At 46.8% G+C, this 16,656-nt stretch overlaps 1 protein-coding gene across 1 annotated transcript in view; it reads left to right on the forward strand.

The window, feature by feature from the left end:
• Window positions 1-16,656, forward strand: part of LOC144824831 (lanosterol synthase-like) — a 146,496-nt gene that overhangs the window by 29,159 nt on the left and 100,681 nt on the right. Inside the window, exons 3-4 of the mRNA XM_078683820.1 lie at window positions 6,684-6,805; window positions 7,509-7,605. Coding sequence (XP_078539946.1) covers window positions 6,684-6,805; window positions 7,509-7,605 — 219 coding nt within the window. The remainder of the gene's footprint in view (window positions 1-6,683; window positions 6,806-7,508; window positions 7,606-16,656) is intronic.

Here is a 16,656-nt window from a genome sequence, read left to right on the forward strand (position 1 = left end):
CATATCATCTTCTCCAACTCCATTTCCCAATCCTTACCATCCTCAATGGCGGCTTGAATGGTGCCCATAATCACTCGATTAAAGCGTTCCACCTGGCCATTTCCCGCCGGGTGGTAGATCGGGGTGTGTTTCACTTCAATTCCGTTTCTGTTGGTGAAGGCAATCCACTTTTCTGACGTGAACTGGGGTCCATTGTCGCAGGTGATGATCCTCGGGATGCCTTCGCTGACAAATGTGGTACGCAGAAATTTTATCACTGCCTCGGTATCCACTCGTTCCAAGACTTGTAGCTCGGGCCACTTGGAATACCTATCAATGGCAACCACCACGTATTTTTGAGTGCCCTCCTTGTTCAGGACCGGTCCCATTATGTCCACTGACAACATCTCCCACGGGCCCTCTGGAATTGGAAATCTTCCCAGCGGTGGCCTCAGCATGCTCTGGGCTTTGTCCGATTTCGCGCAAGACTCGCAAGAGCGCACGTGTCTTTCTACCTGCGCGTCGATGGCTGGCCACCAGTATGCCTGTCTGGCTAAGGCCTTCGTTTTTGTGATGCCCTGGTGCCCTTCATGCAGTAAGGACATCAACCGTTCCAATATGTTCCTGGGCGGTACCACTTTGTCCCCACGGAGTAAGAACATTGGGTTTTCGGCCAAAGACAGTTCCTCTCGGACTTCCCAGTATCTCTTCAGCTCCTCCTTTAAGTGCCTCTTCTCTGGCCAGCCATGAACGACATATCCTTTTACGGCCTCCAAGTCTGTGTCTTCCCTGTAGGCTTCTTCCCAGTCCTGGGCGCTTATTACCTCCTCAGTGTCCTGGATGGTGGCTACCACGTATCCTTCCCACTCTTGCCTTTCATCATTCTTTGCCTCTTCCATGGCAGCTGCCCTGCTTAGGAAGTCGGCCACTTTGTTCTGTGGCCCTGGAATGTGCTCAACTTCATAGACAAAGTCCAATAGCCGTAGGGTCATCTTGGCAATCCTGGGTGTGGCATGGTCATGTCCGCTTGATGTCAGGACGCGAACTAAAGGCTTGTGATCGGTTTTCACTAGAAACTTGGCACCCCACAAGTATTGCCTGAATTTTTCTACTGCCCAGACTACCGCCAGCATCTCTTTCTCCACCACACTGAACTTCTCCTCATTGGGCGACAACGAGCGGGAGGCGAAGCTGACGGTCGACATCTCTCCTGACTCCTCTCTCTGCATCAGGACCGCTCCTAGGCCTCGGTCACTGGCGTCCGTGGTGAGAATAGACTCAGCTCTGGGGTCAAATCCCTTGAGGGGAATGGCTGTACCCATTTCTCGCTTGAGTGCGTCGAATTCTTCTTGCTCCTCTTTTCCCCACTGAAACCTGTTCTTTTCCTTGAGCAGTTGTCGTATGTAGTGTGTTTTAGTTGCGAAATGAGGGATGAATTTGCTGTAATACTCGGCCATCCCTAGGAATGACCGAACATCTTCCTTCCGTTCTGGAGTGGGCGCTTCCATGATGGCTCTCATGTTTGTTTTCTTCGGAGTTATGCCTTGTCCACTCACCTCATGGCCGAGGTATGTGACCGACTGCACTCCCAAATTGCATTTCGTCCACTCGGCAGTCAATCCACTGTCTTGCAGTTTCTGTAGCACCTTGTGAAGTTTCACGTTGTGATCCTGCCTCGACTTCCCCATTACCAGAATGTCATCCTGGAAGAAGAGGACATCCTTAAGGTCTTTCAGGAGTTTATGCATGATTTTCTGGAACACGGCCGCGGCGGAAGCTAAGCCGAAGGGCATCCTCACGAACTCATAGCACCCGAAGGGTGTGATAAACGACGTGAGGTGGGTGCACGACGGATGAAGCTTAACCTGATGATAGGCCGACGAGAGGTCCACTGTGGAAAACCATGTGACGTCCTTTGTTTTTGCCAGCATTTCACTGATGCGCGGCAAGGGGAATTTGTCTATGACAATGTTTTTGTTTAACTCCCTTAAGTCCACGCAGAGACGTACCTTGCCGTTGGGCTTTTGGGCTACAACCAGGGGAGACAGCCACTCCGTGCTCTCTATCGCCCTGATGACTCCCTCCTTTTCCAACCTGTCCAGCTCTATTTGTACTGCCTCTCTGCTGCGGAACGGAATGTTCCTCACTCTGTGCACTACTGGAACCGCCCCTTCCTTCAGTTTGATGAGGTGCGTGTACTTGCCCAACTCGCCAATCTGCCCGTTGAATACTTTGGGATATGTTTTCCTCCACAGCTGCACGTCTTCCCTGACCGCCATGTCCATGAGTAGGATTTTCTCTATGCCACCCGGGTTGAGCTGGATCCCCAAAGCTCCTTGGTCCTTCCAACTCAGAACGGACGGGCCTCTCTCCGCTACATACAGCTTGCACTGCACATGGCGACCTCTAAATTCAAACAAGAGCGGGCAGTATCCCAACATGGGGATCTTTTGTCCAGTGTACGTTACTGGTCTCACATCCATGGGTAGGAGTGTTTCTTTGATCTTCACCGCAAAGTTGTTTTCCCATACCTGCCTCTGAACAATTGAGATGGGTGCTCCGCTGTCCGCGATCATCTCCAAGGGTATCCCCCCTATGTGCATGTCGAGACGAGGCCTGTCTGTGTTGGAACCATCCATCTCCAGAACCTGGACATCAATGTACAGGAATTCTTCCTCCTCACCTTTGTCGTCCTGATCACTGGAATCCTCTCTCTGATCATGGTCTACCAAGCGCACTACGGCATTCTTCGGTTTCCTGCGACACACCTTCTCGTAGTGTCCAAATATGTTGCAGTAGGAACACCTGGCCTTGAAGGCGGGGCACGCCTTGTCATTTCCCATGTGGTTATTGCTGCCACACCTGTAACATTGGTTTTTTCCTGTTCTGTGTGTCTTGCTGTCCGCCTGTGATTTAGTGGAGAATTCAGCTCTATTTCCTCCCTGGGTCTTCCGCGTCTCCGTTTGCTTCCAACGGTCGTTCCTGTGTGGCGCCATTACTCTGCACACTGCTTGCGATTCCTGGGCGTCCTTCTTCGCTGCTTGGGCACACCTTCTCGATAGCTCGGCTTTCTTTACCATCGCCCAGATCTCCTTGAGTGGAGCGTCGCCATTCACCCACAATTTCTCTTGTATGTGGGTACTAGAGGTATGCATAATAATTTGATCCCTGATGAGTTCATCATGCAGTCCACCAAATTTGCACGTGACAGCCAACTTCCTCAGTGCTACGACGTACTCGTCAACAGACTCTCCGCTCTTCTGTGTCCTTTGAAAGAAGTTAAATCTGTCGATGGCGACACACACTACAGGCCTGTAATGTGCGTCTAAGTCTTCGATGGCGTGATCAAACACCTCCGTATCCGTTGCGGCTCTTTCCCCTTTCACGATAGTGTCATAGATCCTGAGCCCTTCTGGACCTAAGTTATGGAGCAGGATCTTCTTTTTCCTCTTACTCGTGAAGGGTGTGTCGCCTTCCTCCTCTAGCGCCTCCAGATAGTTGAGGAAGTACCTCTTCCAGTCCTCCCACTTTCTTTCCGGTTCTCCACTCTTCGTGAGAAATGGAACTAGCTGGGTGAGTGATGTGCTCTGGCTCGCCATGGCTTGGACGGTCCTCTTGGCCTGTGGTGCAGAGACTGTTCGCCTGGATGGACTCCCTGGGGCGCCTTGCTCTCCTCCTTCGTCTTCTCTGTGTTCCCCTTCGCTGTCCTCTCTCAATCCACCCTCTGTGGCGAGAGACGCTGCCCCCGAGCTGCCACCTGCCTTTTCACCCGATGGGCCCGCAGTATCCGCCAGTGTGCGCCTTTTTTCGCTGTTGCTACAGCACTTGCCAGGGCTTGCAGTGGTGCTATGGGGCTTGGTACCTTGTTGTCCCCTCGTGGGTGTCTCCTGCCGCCTCGCTGAGGTCTCTGCCTTCTCCTGCTGTTGTTCCTGTAAGCAGTAGCCTGTTCTGGGCGCTGGAGATGGTGTGTGTGTGGCCCCTCACTGGCTGTGGTCTTCCTGGTGCTTTTCGCGCTTTTTTTTTTTTTCTTGCCGGCACCTCTGCCGCGCTCCTGTTGCCGTTTTCCGCCTCACGCGAGATGCGTGCGCACCGCAGGGGTCGCGTGTGCGTTCGCGTTCCTCACTCGTCCCGACTCGTCGCCATTGTAAAGGAGTACAGACGCTATTCTTGTGTTTGTACACTCTTTATTCAGGAGCGCCGGGGCTGGCTTACTTAGCGGTCGGCGCCAGGGAAACAGTATGGCCGCCTTCCACTTCCTCTGTCGTCACTGCCTGTTCCGCCTTGGAACAACTAGAGCGCTGCCACATGTTTAGCATAAACGGTGACACCGGTCAATGGGAAAGAGGGGCGGGGCTTAAAGCCCGATACTCAAAGCTCCTCAAAAACATAAAATCTCACCAGCGAAACTGCACATGTGCGCAGCCCACGCAGGCAAGACCTAAAACCAGATATGCATTGAAGTATATTTACTGGAGAAACTGACAATAGCAGTATTCCTTTTCTGTTAATTTCTAGTGCAGTCACTTGTAAAAGTGCCAATGAGAGCTCACAAATCAGTCAGTTGTAGAAACTTTGCTACATACAGCTGTGAAATATTAAGTGCTGCAACCTGGGCTAAACGTTGAGGAATTTATAAAAGTAGTTTAAATGGATTGTTCAGAGGAGGGACCTTATCCCAGGCATGTGAACATCTTTTCATAGGCAACTGTTTGTGTTATAACACCTCTCCATTTCTTCTGCCATGTTTCATAATGCTAGAGTAAGATATCTTGCGCCATGAAAAATGAGTTTTTATTGATCAGGAGAAAGTTACAGTGAGATGTTTGAGATGCTACTTAAAACTGTAGTAAGTGTTGATCTGCAAGGCTCTTGTCAATAATGGTTTTGTAGAGTTTGTCGATAACTAATTTAGAAAGAAAAACAGCGGTGTAACATGAAATAGAAGATATGCATTTTCATGATGCTTTAAAAACTGATTGGCCTCCGCCCATTTGCTCATGGATTTTCCTCGAGATAAAGGCAGAGGCAGAAACTGCGCACAGGTCATCTCATGCAGGAACATCAACTCTGTGACCTGGTAGTTTTCTCCAGACAATAAAAGTTCTTCGTTAAATGTGACTTTGCTAGATTAAGACGTAAATCTTTCAGAGATTGCAAAAAAAAACACCAGATACATACGACATTGTTTGGGGTTTGTTGGTTAAATGTTAAATGCTATATCAAACTCTAAATTAGTTAGGAGTGAGGACAAGAGCATAACTTAATGCAATAGTCAGTACCGAACATTGTGTTTACGATGTTTCTTAAACTGTCCAGGTTTGTGCTGGGGTTTCTTTGTCTCTCAAATATCTGACGCAGCTAGGTACATGTGGACTGTTGTGTTCTAAGCAGCAAGGTAATTCACATTTGCCACATATTCAATTTAATGTATGGAAGAAGGCCCTCCCACCCACATTTGTTAGCCATAAGAGTTGGAAAAGGACATATTTTTAAAACAAAATAGATAGAAGGTCTGACAAATACTACTGCAGTAGTCTATTTGAAGAAGGGGTACTGTTGAAAACACAGTGGCAGCCTCTTGCAAGCTGTTTTGTTTCATATGTTTTTTTAAAGAAGTCTCCAGAACTTTGTTTAAGTGTACTTAGGTCAAAAGGTCATAACTCCTGAATCTTTTCAGCATAATCAGAGGGGATGATTTGCTGCTTTTGATGTCTGCTGCAGCAATATGTGGTTGGATAATTGAAAGTGGTTAAATAATGAGTTCTGAAGGGAAGTGCGTATAGAGTGTTCATTTGCCTTATGTACCTCCAAATCCTATCTTGACTGCTTGTGTATACCAAAGGATTAGTGCGCTTTCAAAAAAGGACAGAAGAAACACCTCTCTCTGATGGCCGTAGCTTCATTCACACATTCTCTGAAAACAGTAAGGTAGATAATCATTTTCAAAGATGTGTGGCAAATGAAGAAATCCTAATCCTATCAGATAAATTCTTTAGCTTTCGATAGATAGGAGCAGTTCACATTGCCCAGGGCCTTTTTCAGCTTCTATTGGCTGGTTCCTCCTTATTTATTACTGTCACAGATGCAGTGCATGCTCCTCTTGCAATGATCTGAAGAGACTGTGTGCCATTGAGTTGACTTGATAAAGATCTATCATGTAACCGATTTTGGCTTACTAAATATTTATCTTTAGAACCACAGTTAGTGAGAAGGTATGATACCAATGTGTGCACTGTAATGAAGTTAGTTTGTCTAGTGAACTTGGATCTTCATTGGGAGTGAAATCAGTCTGGCACGTTCTAGGATTTAAGACACTGTACTAACGCATATGGGATAAAATAATACCAAAATGTCTAAATGATGACATTTTACCAATATTTAGCATTACCCCTAGAGCCATATTGCATGTCAAGCTGTGGAATATTTTGGTGAATCTTGCAGAATAATATACTTTCTTGGTTTCCTGATACAACATTTGCAGCTAGCTTTCTGATTACTTAACAATAGTTAGTGAGATGAGTACAATTATATAGAGTTAGTGCACTGTGTAATCATTACCAAAGTCCATGTGAGTCGCAATCTCTCTTGTTTGTCTCTTATGAAGGTACCACCCCTTTATCTGGGAGGAGGCACCTGCTTCTCCTAGTCTGTCCCTTTAGAAACTATTCAAAGTTAAATACTTTTTTGGTACTTTTCTCTAATAGACACATAGAGGACAAGTCAACTGTGTTTGGCACAGCCTTGAACTACACCAGCATGAGAATACTAGGGATTGGGCCAGATGATCCTGACTTGGTGCGAGCAAGGAAGAACCTTCACAGCAAAGGTGAGCAGTGGGGGCAACTGCTGAGTATTGCCATACACCGAGAACATGTCTAGTGGTTGGTTGGTGTGAGCCAGGACTGCCTCCCGACAGTGAATATGCACTTGTCTGTCAGCGCGAGCCCCTTGTGCTCTTTAAAGCTGCATGTTAAAATACAACAAGGTTGTTCGAAGGCTCGAGATAGTAGAAAGAAATTGCCTCCCACCTACCTTACAACAAATGGAGTGGCAACACAATTTTAGGATGGTCTTTAAGATTGTTTATTAGGTTTCTTGAGAGAGCTGCTTATGTAGATTGGTACCACTTGTTTCCAGAGGTGTGTCCCGCTCCTTGGAGCAGCCTATGGGATGGATAGTGTGTTTATATATCCATTACTTTAGCAACATTAATTTCTGCTGCTCTTACCAAGCAGGTGACTGTTAGTCTTGGAACAGCATCTCCTGTAAGTGAGCTAGTGCCTGTAAAGGGCTTGTGGCTTTTTGCACGAGTCTGTCTGTGGCAAGACCAGCAGTGGTCAGTCTGTATTGGGTTCAGAGCATCTCAGTGAGTGCTTACATTTTACTGTGACAGTCTGTCACTAAAGGATCAGCCCATTAACTGTGTAAGCTAGAGAACATTTCCCAAAGTTTCAGATCTCAGATGTTTACCTTGATGCCTGAAGATCTTCGTCCTATGAACACTCTGTGATTCTTTTCTCTCCTGTCAGGCGGCGCTGTTGGCATCCCATCTTGGGGGAAGTTTTGGCTTGCCATTCTGAACGTCTACAGCTGGGAAGGGATGAACACCCTCTTCCCTGAGATGTGGTATGTTGACTTCGGTGATTATGGTCAGTCATGACAAACTTGATTGGTGCGACGTGATTGCAGCAGATGACATACAAAAATGCAACTTAGAACAATGTTGTTACAAAATGGTTATAAGTTAAAAAAAACATGAAATAAAAACAGTGGGAATCAAACAAGGGCACTAAATCAACACAAGCCTTGATTAAGTAAAATAGCATATCTAATAACAGGTGCATTATTATGTAGTTTGATTTTACTTAAATAACTAATAACAATTTATTTTTAATAAAGTGTTCCCATAATAAACACAATACCTCTATGTAAGGAAAACATACAATATTAGACAATCTAATATCATACCCGATTCAGAAGAGCTATAGCTTTAGCAAATTGTGAAACTATTTCCGTTTTGTCCATCCTGGTATGATCTGGGAGAACACTCCACAATTTAGGGTGTGTCAGAGAGCATCTCCTCTCTCCTCTTCAAACAAGCTTAGGGGGTTAGCTTAAGAAATACCTTTTCAGGAAAACATTGCATAGTTTTGTGTGACAGGTATTTAGGTCCTAGTCCTTTAAAATACTCTGCTGTACCAGTAGCCAGTGAGTGGATTTCAATAAGTTGCCTACACGTTGCCGCTAGCACAAATAACATAATGAGGTTGTGAACCACATTTTGAATTTTTTGCATTGCTGCTTCTTGGTTGGCAGGGAGCCTAGCATGAAGATCAGTGGCCTAATCAAGCCTAAAATTAGCGCCCAAACTATGCTGCAAGATTTTCTTCAGCAAATAATGTTAATATTTTAGTCAACAGGGTGAAATGGAAAAAGGGGCTCTTTGTCTTTTTTCTAACCTGGCAATTCTTACTTTTGATCTCCATTCATTTACCCCAACAATTTTCACTTTCAATTAAATGGTTACACTAGATCTTTAAAAATAGTAGAAGACAATAGAGATTGATGCTGCATTTTCAATAGGCATTTGTTCCTCCAATGTACCCATCCCTTAGGACACAGTTCTAAACTGAACATGCTATGATCAAATGAACTGTGGAGCACATTGGATAAATGTCGTATACTTGTAAAGCGCACAGCTGCCCCAGCAAAGGGGCGTCCCGGCGCTGTATACCGCTGGGGAACCCGTCCTGGCTTTCCCTGTGGGATGGTCCCTACTTGGAATCCCCAAGGTGGAGTCAGGCATCCCCGGCGTTGATGGAGCCGTTGTGGAGATTAGGCAAGCTGATGCCCAGAGTTGCCGAGTGGGACCCCAGGTTAGAGTAGGCACCGAGGCGAGAATTGTCGAGTCCGCTGACCCTGGTCCAGGACCCTGCCGCATCAGGAATTGAACCCTGGTCCCGGGCCGACATCTGCTCCCGGGCCTGCCACCTCTAACCAGTGAGCCACACCACTCCATAAGAAATAGAAGATGTGTTTGATAGTCACACTGGACATTTTTTTAATGTGTTGGCTCGTAAGATGTGATTGACAGTGCACAAGAAGCTGCACATACTCACAGAAGTAGATAGTGCATTCTGTTTGACATACCATATGATATGGTTGCTGATTAGACGTTTTTTAGATATTTTTAAGAATTTCCCATACTAATGGCGAAATTACTGAATGTGTTTCTCAGGAGTATGGTCCTCTTGGTAATTATAAGTTTCTCATATGTTAAAGTGTTTTAGCATGATCGTACAAGGTTTACTGTAATGTGTGTATATATGTATGTATATATGTGTATGTGTGGCAGAAGACTTTGTCCATTTCTATCTCGGCGTGGATAGCACTGTGCTAATCCTATACTTATAAACTTTGATAGAAAAGCAGACATTTGAGGTGAGCAAATTTAGAGTGTTGCTGGTGTTGAGGGTGCTCTATACAGGAACTGCCTTCCACCTAAACTTGGGAACTACCTAGAGTTCTCTCCTTCTTTTTTTGCATAATTTATGCGTCACTCTATGCCTGCAAGGGAATTGTTTTGACTTTTACTGGGTGCTCCCTTGTGTCTGGACAAAGCTAAACCTCTCTGAAGAGCTGTAATGACAGCGAAACAGGTGTCAGGGGTTGCTTTTATTCATTTCAGGTTGGCTTGGATGGTATTTTACCAATGCAAAGCTGTAATATTCTGCCTGGAGTGGTAAATGGCTTTTGTCATTTTACAGCTCGGCGTGGATAGCACTGTGCTAATCCTATGCTTAAAGACTTTGCTGTACAAAAGGAAGAAGACTTTGTCCATTTCTACCTCGGCGTGGATAGCACTGTGCTAATCCTATGCTTAAAAACGTTGATAGAAAACCTGAAATTTGAGGTGAGCAAATTTAGAGTGTAGCTGGTGTTGAGGGTGCTCTATACAGAAGCTGCTTTCCACCTAAAATTGGGAACTACCCAGAGTTCTCTCCTTCTTTTTTGCATAATTTATGCATCACTCTATGCCTGCAAGGGAATTGTTTTGACTTATACTGGGTGCTCCCTTGTGTCTGGACAAAGCTAAACCTCTCTGAAGAGCTGTAATGACAGCGAAACACGTGTCAGGGGGTGCTTTTATTCATTTCAGGTTGGCTTGGATGGTATTTTACCAATCCAAAGCTGTAATATTGTGCCAGGACTGGTAAATGGCTTTTGTCAGTTTACAGCTCGGCGTGGATAGGACTGTGCTAATCCTATGCTTAAAGACTTTGCTGTACAAATGGCAGAAGACTTTGTCCATTTCTATCTCGGGGTGGATAGCACTGTGCTAATCCTATGCTTAAAAACTTTGATAGAAAAGCAGACATTTGAGGTGAGCAAATTTAGAGTGTCGCTGGTGTTGAGGGTGCTCTATACAGGAGCTGCCTTCCATCTAAACGTGGGAACCACCCAGAGTTCTCTCCTTTTTTTTATATATATATATATATATATATATCCAAACACAAGTTCTCCCATTTAGAAGAGCCACACGCAGATAGGTTTACTCCGTTTAATGTGCAGGTTTAGCAGCGCAGTGAAGGGAAAATAGTCCAATAATTCAAATCAGCCTGACGCGTTTCATGCCCTCGCAGCATTTCATCAGAGGCTTTGTCAAATACTGCATGTAGCAACCAGCATCACTTTATATCATCACCACCTGCCTAAGTGGGCGTTGGCTCTCCCACAGCCTGATGGTAGTTGTAGTGCCAAAAAATGTAACTCAAGTGAGCTGCTTTCATGCGGTACACAGTTCATGAAAATTAAAACCCCAGTGGGTATGGAAAGTGCTCTCTTTCTTCGGCGCTGCTATTTACCAGCTTGCACTCACCGACCTTTCTGTCCTTAACACCGCTTGTCAGATTGACTGCAGCTCGGTCCATTCCTTTATGGCTGGGCTCTTCCACGACCAGGCCAGGCCGTCACAAAATCCAAACACAAGTTCTCCCATTTAGAAGAGCCACACGCAGATAGGTTTACTCTGTTTAATGTGCAGGTTTAGCAGCACAGTGAAGGGAAAACAGTCTAATAATTCAAATCAGCCTGACGCGTTTCATGCCCTCACAGCATTTCATCAGAGGCTTTGTCAAATACTGCATGTAGCAACCGGCATCACTTTATATCATCACCACCTGCCTCAGTGGGCGTTGGCTCTCCCACAGCCTGATGGTAGTTGTAGTGCCGAAAAATTTAACTCAAGTGAGCTGCTTTCATGCGGTACACAGTTCATGAAAATTAAAACCCCAGTGGGTATGGAAAGTGCTCTCTTTCTGCGGCGCTGCTATTTACCAGCTTGCACACACGGTCGGTGTCTAGGGAACCTTCACTGGAACGACGAAAAAGACTCGCTAATCCAAACCATGAACGAGCTCCTACACAATAACAACCTCACCCAACACTGCACAGAGGAAACGCAAAACAGAGGATCAACGCTAGATGCCAATATTGCCCAACCGGACACAGTCTCCATCGACAATATCCTACCCGTTGACTGGTCTGACCACTTTAGGAGAGTAGGGTCTACTTCCTATGGTTACCCCCACTTTTTGCTGTGTTTCACTGGTTTTGCGACTTTAGTCCGGCTGTGGCCCTGCTAATGAGGACTACAGCCTAGCTTTTCTCTCTCTAAATTGATTGCATGTATTTTAGGTACCTACAAATGTATTTTAGGTACATACATGATTGGTTACTGAGTTACCTTGTGAGCCCCTAGTATATGGTACCTTAGGTACCAAGGGCATAGGTATGCCAGAGGCCTACCAGGGGCTGAAGCATGTATTATTCCACCCCTGGGAAGCCTTCCAAAATGACACCACAGGTCTGCACTTGCAGCCTGGGTAAGGTGGTGTAAGCACTCCTTACTGAGTTATAGTATACCTATAATTACCTATATATATAGACACATATTAACCTATAAGTCACTCCTATGGCAGGCCTTGACAATCCTGAAGGCAGAGTGCTTGGTTTTGTGTGAGAGGGTGCCCTAGCATGAGCTGAGCCTCTCTGCAGCTTTCAGAAACCCTTCCTTATAGCTGTTCTATGATATAGCCATACCATATACTCTTAAGTGCATTATAATCCTCGCGGTTAATGCTAACTTTGGTTTGGCTTTATCAAAACATGTCGTGTTTGGTGTCAAACACTTTGGACTACTACCCTCCCACCAGTTGTGGTGGTGGGGGTAGCATTCCACCCTTCTAGAGGGATACGACATGTACACACTGGTAAACCCGGATAAAGTTTTACAGAACCTCAGCATCAGAAAATGGATGCTTCTGCCACAGACACGAGTCTGACCTCCTGCTGCTGGACGAAACTCCGGCAGGGGAGGCCTGGACAATAGGTTTCCTGTCCAGGGAGGTGCCAGCACCTCCCCAGACAGGCTTTAGTGTATTGGGGCAGGGTGTGTTGCATTCAGTGAATGATTTTGAGACACTGCCTGGGGCACACAAGGTGCTCCATGCATTTCCCAGTTCTAACCGGTTGCTGGGGCACACAGCCCCAGCTCTGGCACGAAACTGGACAAAGGGGAAGGGGTGTAACCAACCCCTCCCCAGGTCCTCCCACAGGTGGGACCTTAGAGTTAGTCCATCCCCTAAACTTAGTATAAGTATAGGAACCCAGTCCATAGGACTCTGGACAAAACTCTGAAGATGAAATCCTGGACCTTTGACATTCCATATCGACTGGAAGATGGAAGAAATCTCCCTTGAGGTCACTGTTCAAACAGGCACCTAAGAGCATCTTGCCGGACTGTATTTTCGAGGCTCCCGCCGGATCCCGAAGATTCTGTGACACAGGACATGGACTTCCAGATATCTTTGTGGCTGACACGAGATCCTGGCAAAGCTGATACCCGCAGCCAACATGAGAGATGTGGGACCGGAACTCCTGGACATCCTGTAATTTTGCAACTGCACCTACTTCCCGAAGTTTCCCGAAGTTGTGCATTGGGCTATGTGTTGTCCTTGCCCCGAGCACCTTTTGCACCGAAGCTGAGAGGCCTGCACTCCATGAGTGTTCCTTGAGTCCCCTTTCTTCACCGCAGCTCTAGGCTCCTTTGTGATCTCTAGTCCGAAGGCTAGTGGGTCCCCACGAAGGACAATCCTCTGTTTTCTGGGCTTTCCTGGTTGCTCCAGACGTACCCTGACTCCCCTTCAAAGGCTGAGTACCTCAGATCTTGCTGGTCTGCACTGAAGCCCATCTTGTCTTCTTGCTTGGGTTGCTATTGCCAAGGCTTGTTGGTTTCAATCCGGATACCGACACTGCAGCACTCGACATCCTTTGTGGGACAGCTAAAATTCAGCTCCTGGTTGTCGTCGACGCCTCCTGGTCCTCGTGGCTGAAGAGTAAAGCTTCACCTACTTCACCCTAAAGTACCCGACATCGGCTGGCATCTTCCCAACGTCATCCTGGTCACTGGCTAGTGACCCAGACTCTCTCCCCTCTGATTTCAGGTTCTTCTGATCTCCGATCCACCCTTGGATCCATCCGTACACTTTTCCTCTGGTCCTCTGCAGCACTTCTTCGCAGCTCTCCATTGGAATCGACGACGAAACCCGACACCAAAAGACACTTATGCACTTGGCTTCCCTGGGTGAGGTAACACGAGTACTCTGGTGCTCCCATGGGTCTTGACTCTCGTAGTGTCTAAGTCCAAAGGGGTTCAATCGTAGTTCACTCCGAAGTGTCCTTATCTTTAAAATTGTAACTTGCTTTTCCTCCAAAGAAGTCAATGGTGATTTGCGGCTGTGTTTAGACACTGCACACGTCCCCTGTGGGTCTCCTGCGTCCCTATCTTGGGTGGTTCCTGGTTGCCCCAGCGGTTCTACAGGCCCTAGGCCTCACTTCTATCCCTCACGTGGTTCTTATACCACTATTTTAGTATATGTTTTGTGAGGCCCCTAAGGCAAAACGTATACTGTGCTATTTACTGTGTGCTATTTAAAGTTCTTGTATTGTACTTTTGCCTCTAACCTCATAAAGAGACATGAGAAGGGTTGCGTTTAGAATAAATGCATATATATTTGATATATACCTTGTGTGGTGTACTTTCCTTTGATCATTCAAGAGATTGTAGACTGGTTAAACAAGCTGCTTTACATTCCTTCAAGACTTAGCCTGAAGGCTACTCTCCACAGCTACCACTAGGATAGCTTTCTATAAAGGTTGTCTTAAACCTACCATCAATAAGGGTCGTTTGGACTGGTGCAAAGTGGCCACTAGAATAGTGGACATCATATGCCAGGCCAACTTCTCACAACCACCACATCATCTTATTCCACATCAACCAAATGATCCCAGACCAGCCCCCTACCCAAGACCCTCCCCACCCCCCACTGGGTATGAAATCTAACTCAGATTCCCCTGGTTTACTGGGAGGAAAGGTTAAGCTCTCTTCTTTCCATCGCCACAGAGGTTCTCAACACAACAGAATTCACCTCTCACTACAACACATCTATGACAGACATTCTAGACGAAATAGTGCCACTGAAACTAAAAAGAACCAGAAACATCCCATCTAGATCCTGGTTTAACACAGACATAAACTCCGAAAGAAGACAACTAAGAGCCGCAGAAAGACTTTGGCAGAACAACCCGTGCACAATCCTCCGCGACCAGCTCAAATAAATATGCAGGAAGTACAAAAAACACCTCAAGAGCGAAAAGACTTCCTTCTTCAGCAATGATTTGGACAACACAATAAATAGGCCCAAGGAACTCTTCAATCTTATCAGACAACAAACTTCCACCCCCCCTCATTCTCCGTTCAGGCCTCCAAAGACCTGTGTGAGAACTTCGCCAACTTCTTCAATGACAAAATCACCAAGATCGAGCTCTTCCTAGATGACAACCGCAATCCCCCTTACAAAAGCGTGTCCCCAGGAACAGAAGCCTCCACATCCAAGCTCCCCCCAAAACATTGGAAATCCTACAACCCCATCTCCAAAGCAGAGATACTCTAAATGATCTCCACCTCCAAACTCTCATCACATGCCTTGGACCTTATACCGGCCCAGCTGGCCAAAATACTCAAACTCTCACTAGTCCCGTTCTGAACCAAGATCATTAACAGTTCCCTAAGAACGAGAGTCGTACCGGACTGCCTCAAAGTTGACCAAGTCACGCCATTACTGAAAAAATCTGAATAACTTCAGGCCCGTCTCCAATCTTCCTCTCCTAGCTAAAATCATCCTGGAAAGGTGTGTTCTCCAATTGACTCAACACCTAGACTGCACTAACCTTCTAGACCCCCATCAATCAAGCTTCAGCAAAGGCTGTAGCACGAAGACCGCGATCCTCAATGTCATTGATGATTTACAAATATCTCTCGATACGGACCAGTGCTCCTTACTCATACTCGTGGACCTATCGGCTGCCTTCGAAACAGTTGACCACAACTTACTCATCAAGGTACTGAAAGAAAGGGTAGGCGCAGAAGAGGTGGTTTTAAACTGGTTCTCCTCTTTTCTCCAGAACTGCACCCAAAGAATAAAAATCAAAAACTTCTCATCTGACCTACAACCTGTCAACAGAGGTGTCCCCCAAGGATCTGTTCTCTCCCCACAACTGTTCAACATCTACATGAAACCCCTCACCTCCATACTAAAAAACAAAAACAAAAACATCCCCTTCCACCTATACGCAGATAACACCCAGATCTATCTTGAAACCTCCTCCATTGATGACATTCACAGACTCAAAGACACGCTAAGAGAAGTCCCAAACTGGTTATCACGAAATCACCTGAAACTCAACAAGGACAAAACGGAAATCCTCCTCATCTGGGGGGCGCTAGGTGGCGCACGACCAAAATGGCCGCACGCCTGTGAGGCTCTGGACACTTGGCAAACCGATCTGTCTTTTATCCGGATTGAGTGACTGCAGCTTCCCACCACGAAATGGGAATAGCTTCTTGAAGCTGTGTGCTAACTGCTGCTACAAGATCCACTTCTGAAAGCGGCTCCTGACATTGTCATCGGCCGGGGTAACTCGCCCGGGACGGCGGTGAAGACTTGCTTTGTCCTATGTGCGGCTGTGCTAACTACAGATGAGCCAGGGCTTCACACGCAGTGCCTGGGCCGCGAGATTAGTGACTCTACTGCCCCCTTCGCCATAGCAGCCCTACCTGGCATTGCACATCTGAGGCAGAGACATCCAGCTTCTCGACCGCTGGACAGGACAACACACGCGGTGAGGTGGATTGAACTTGCACGTTCTCCTAAGTGCTCCGCTCATTGTCTGGCGGTCTCGACACCCACCATAATTGCTCGCTAATCCCTCAGCTCCCCCGCTGTGCGCCGCAGCTTCTGAAGTCTTGCTCCCCGATCCGCTCTATACAACTGCTGTACTGCCTCCGCCGGAGACCACGTGGCGGTCTGAATGCGTGGTACTTCTTCACAGGCTGTAAAGGGGCAGACCTGCGTCCATTGACTACTGCTGAGCCGCCTGACCCCACTGCTTGCATTTGGCGCCAGGCACACATCACTGCCTTCTATTGGACCTTGTTGTCGCCAGCTAATAGCCCCACCACGCTGCCACGAGTGCTGAGAATATCCCTGCTTGAGCCTCTGCCCTTTATTGATCTGTACCTCGGTGGGGGGAGCCTCGCCCGGCCCTGCGCACGAC

Source organism: Lissotriton helveticus, chromosome 3_1 (genome assembly GCF_964261635.1).
Source record: "Lissotriton helveticus chromosome 3_1, aLisHel1.1, whole genome shotgun sequence".
NCBI classification, from domain to species: domain Eukaryota; kingdom Metazoa; phylum Chordata; class Amphibia; order Caudata; family Salamandridae; genus Lissotriton; species Lissotriton helveticus.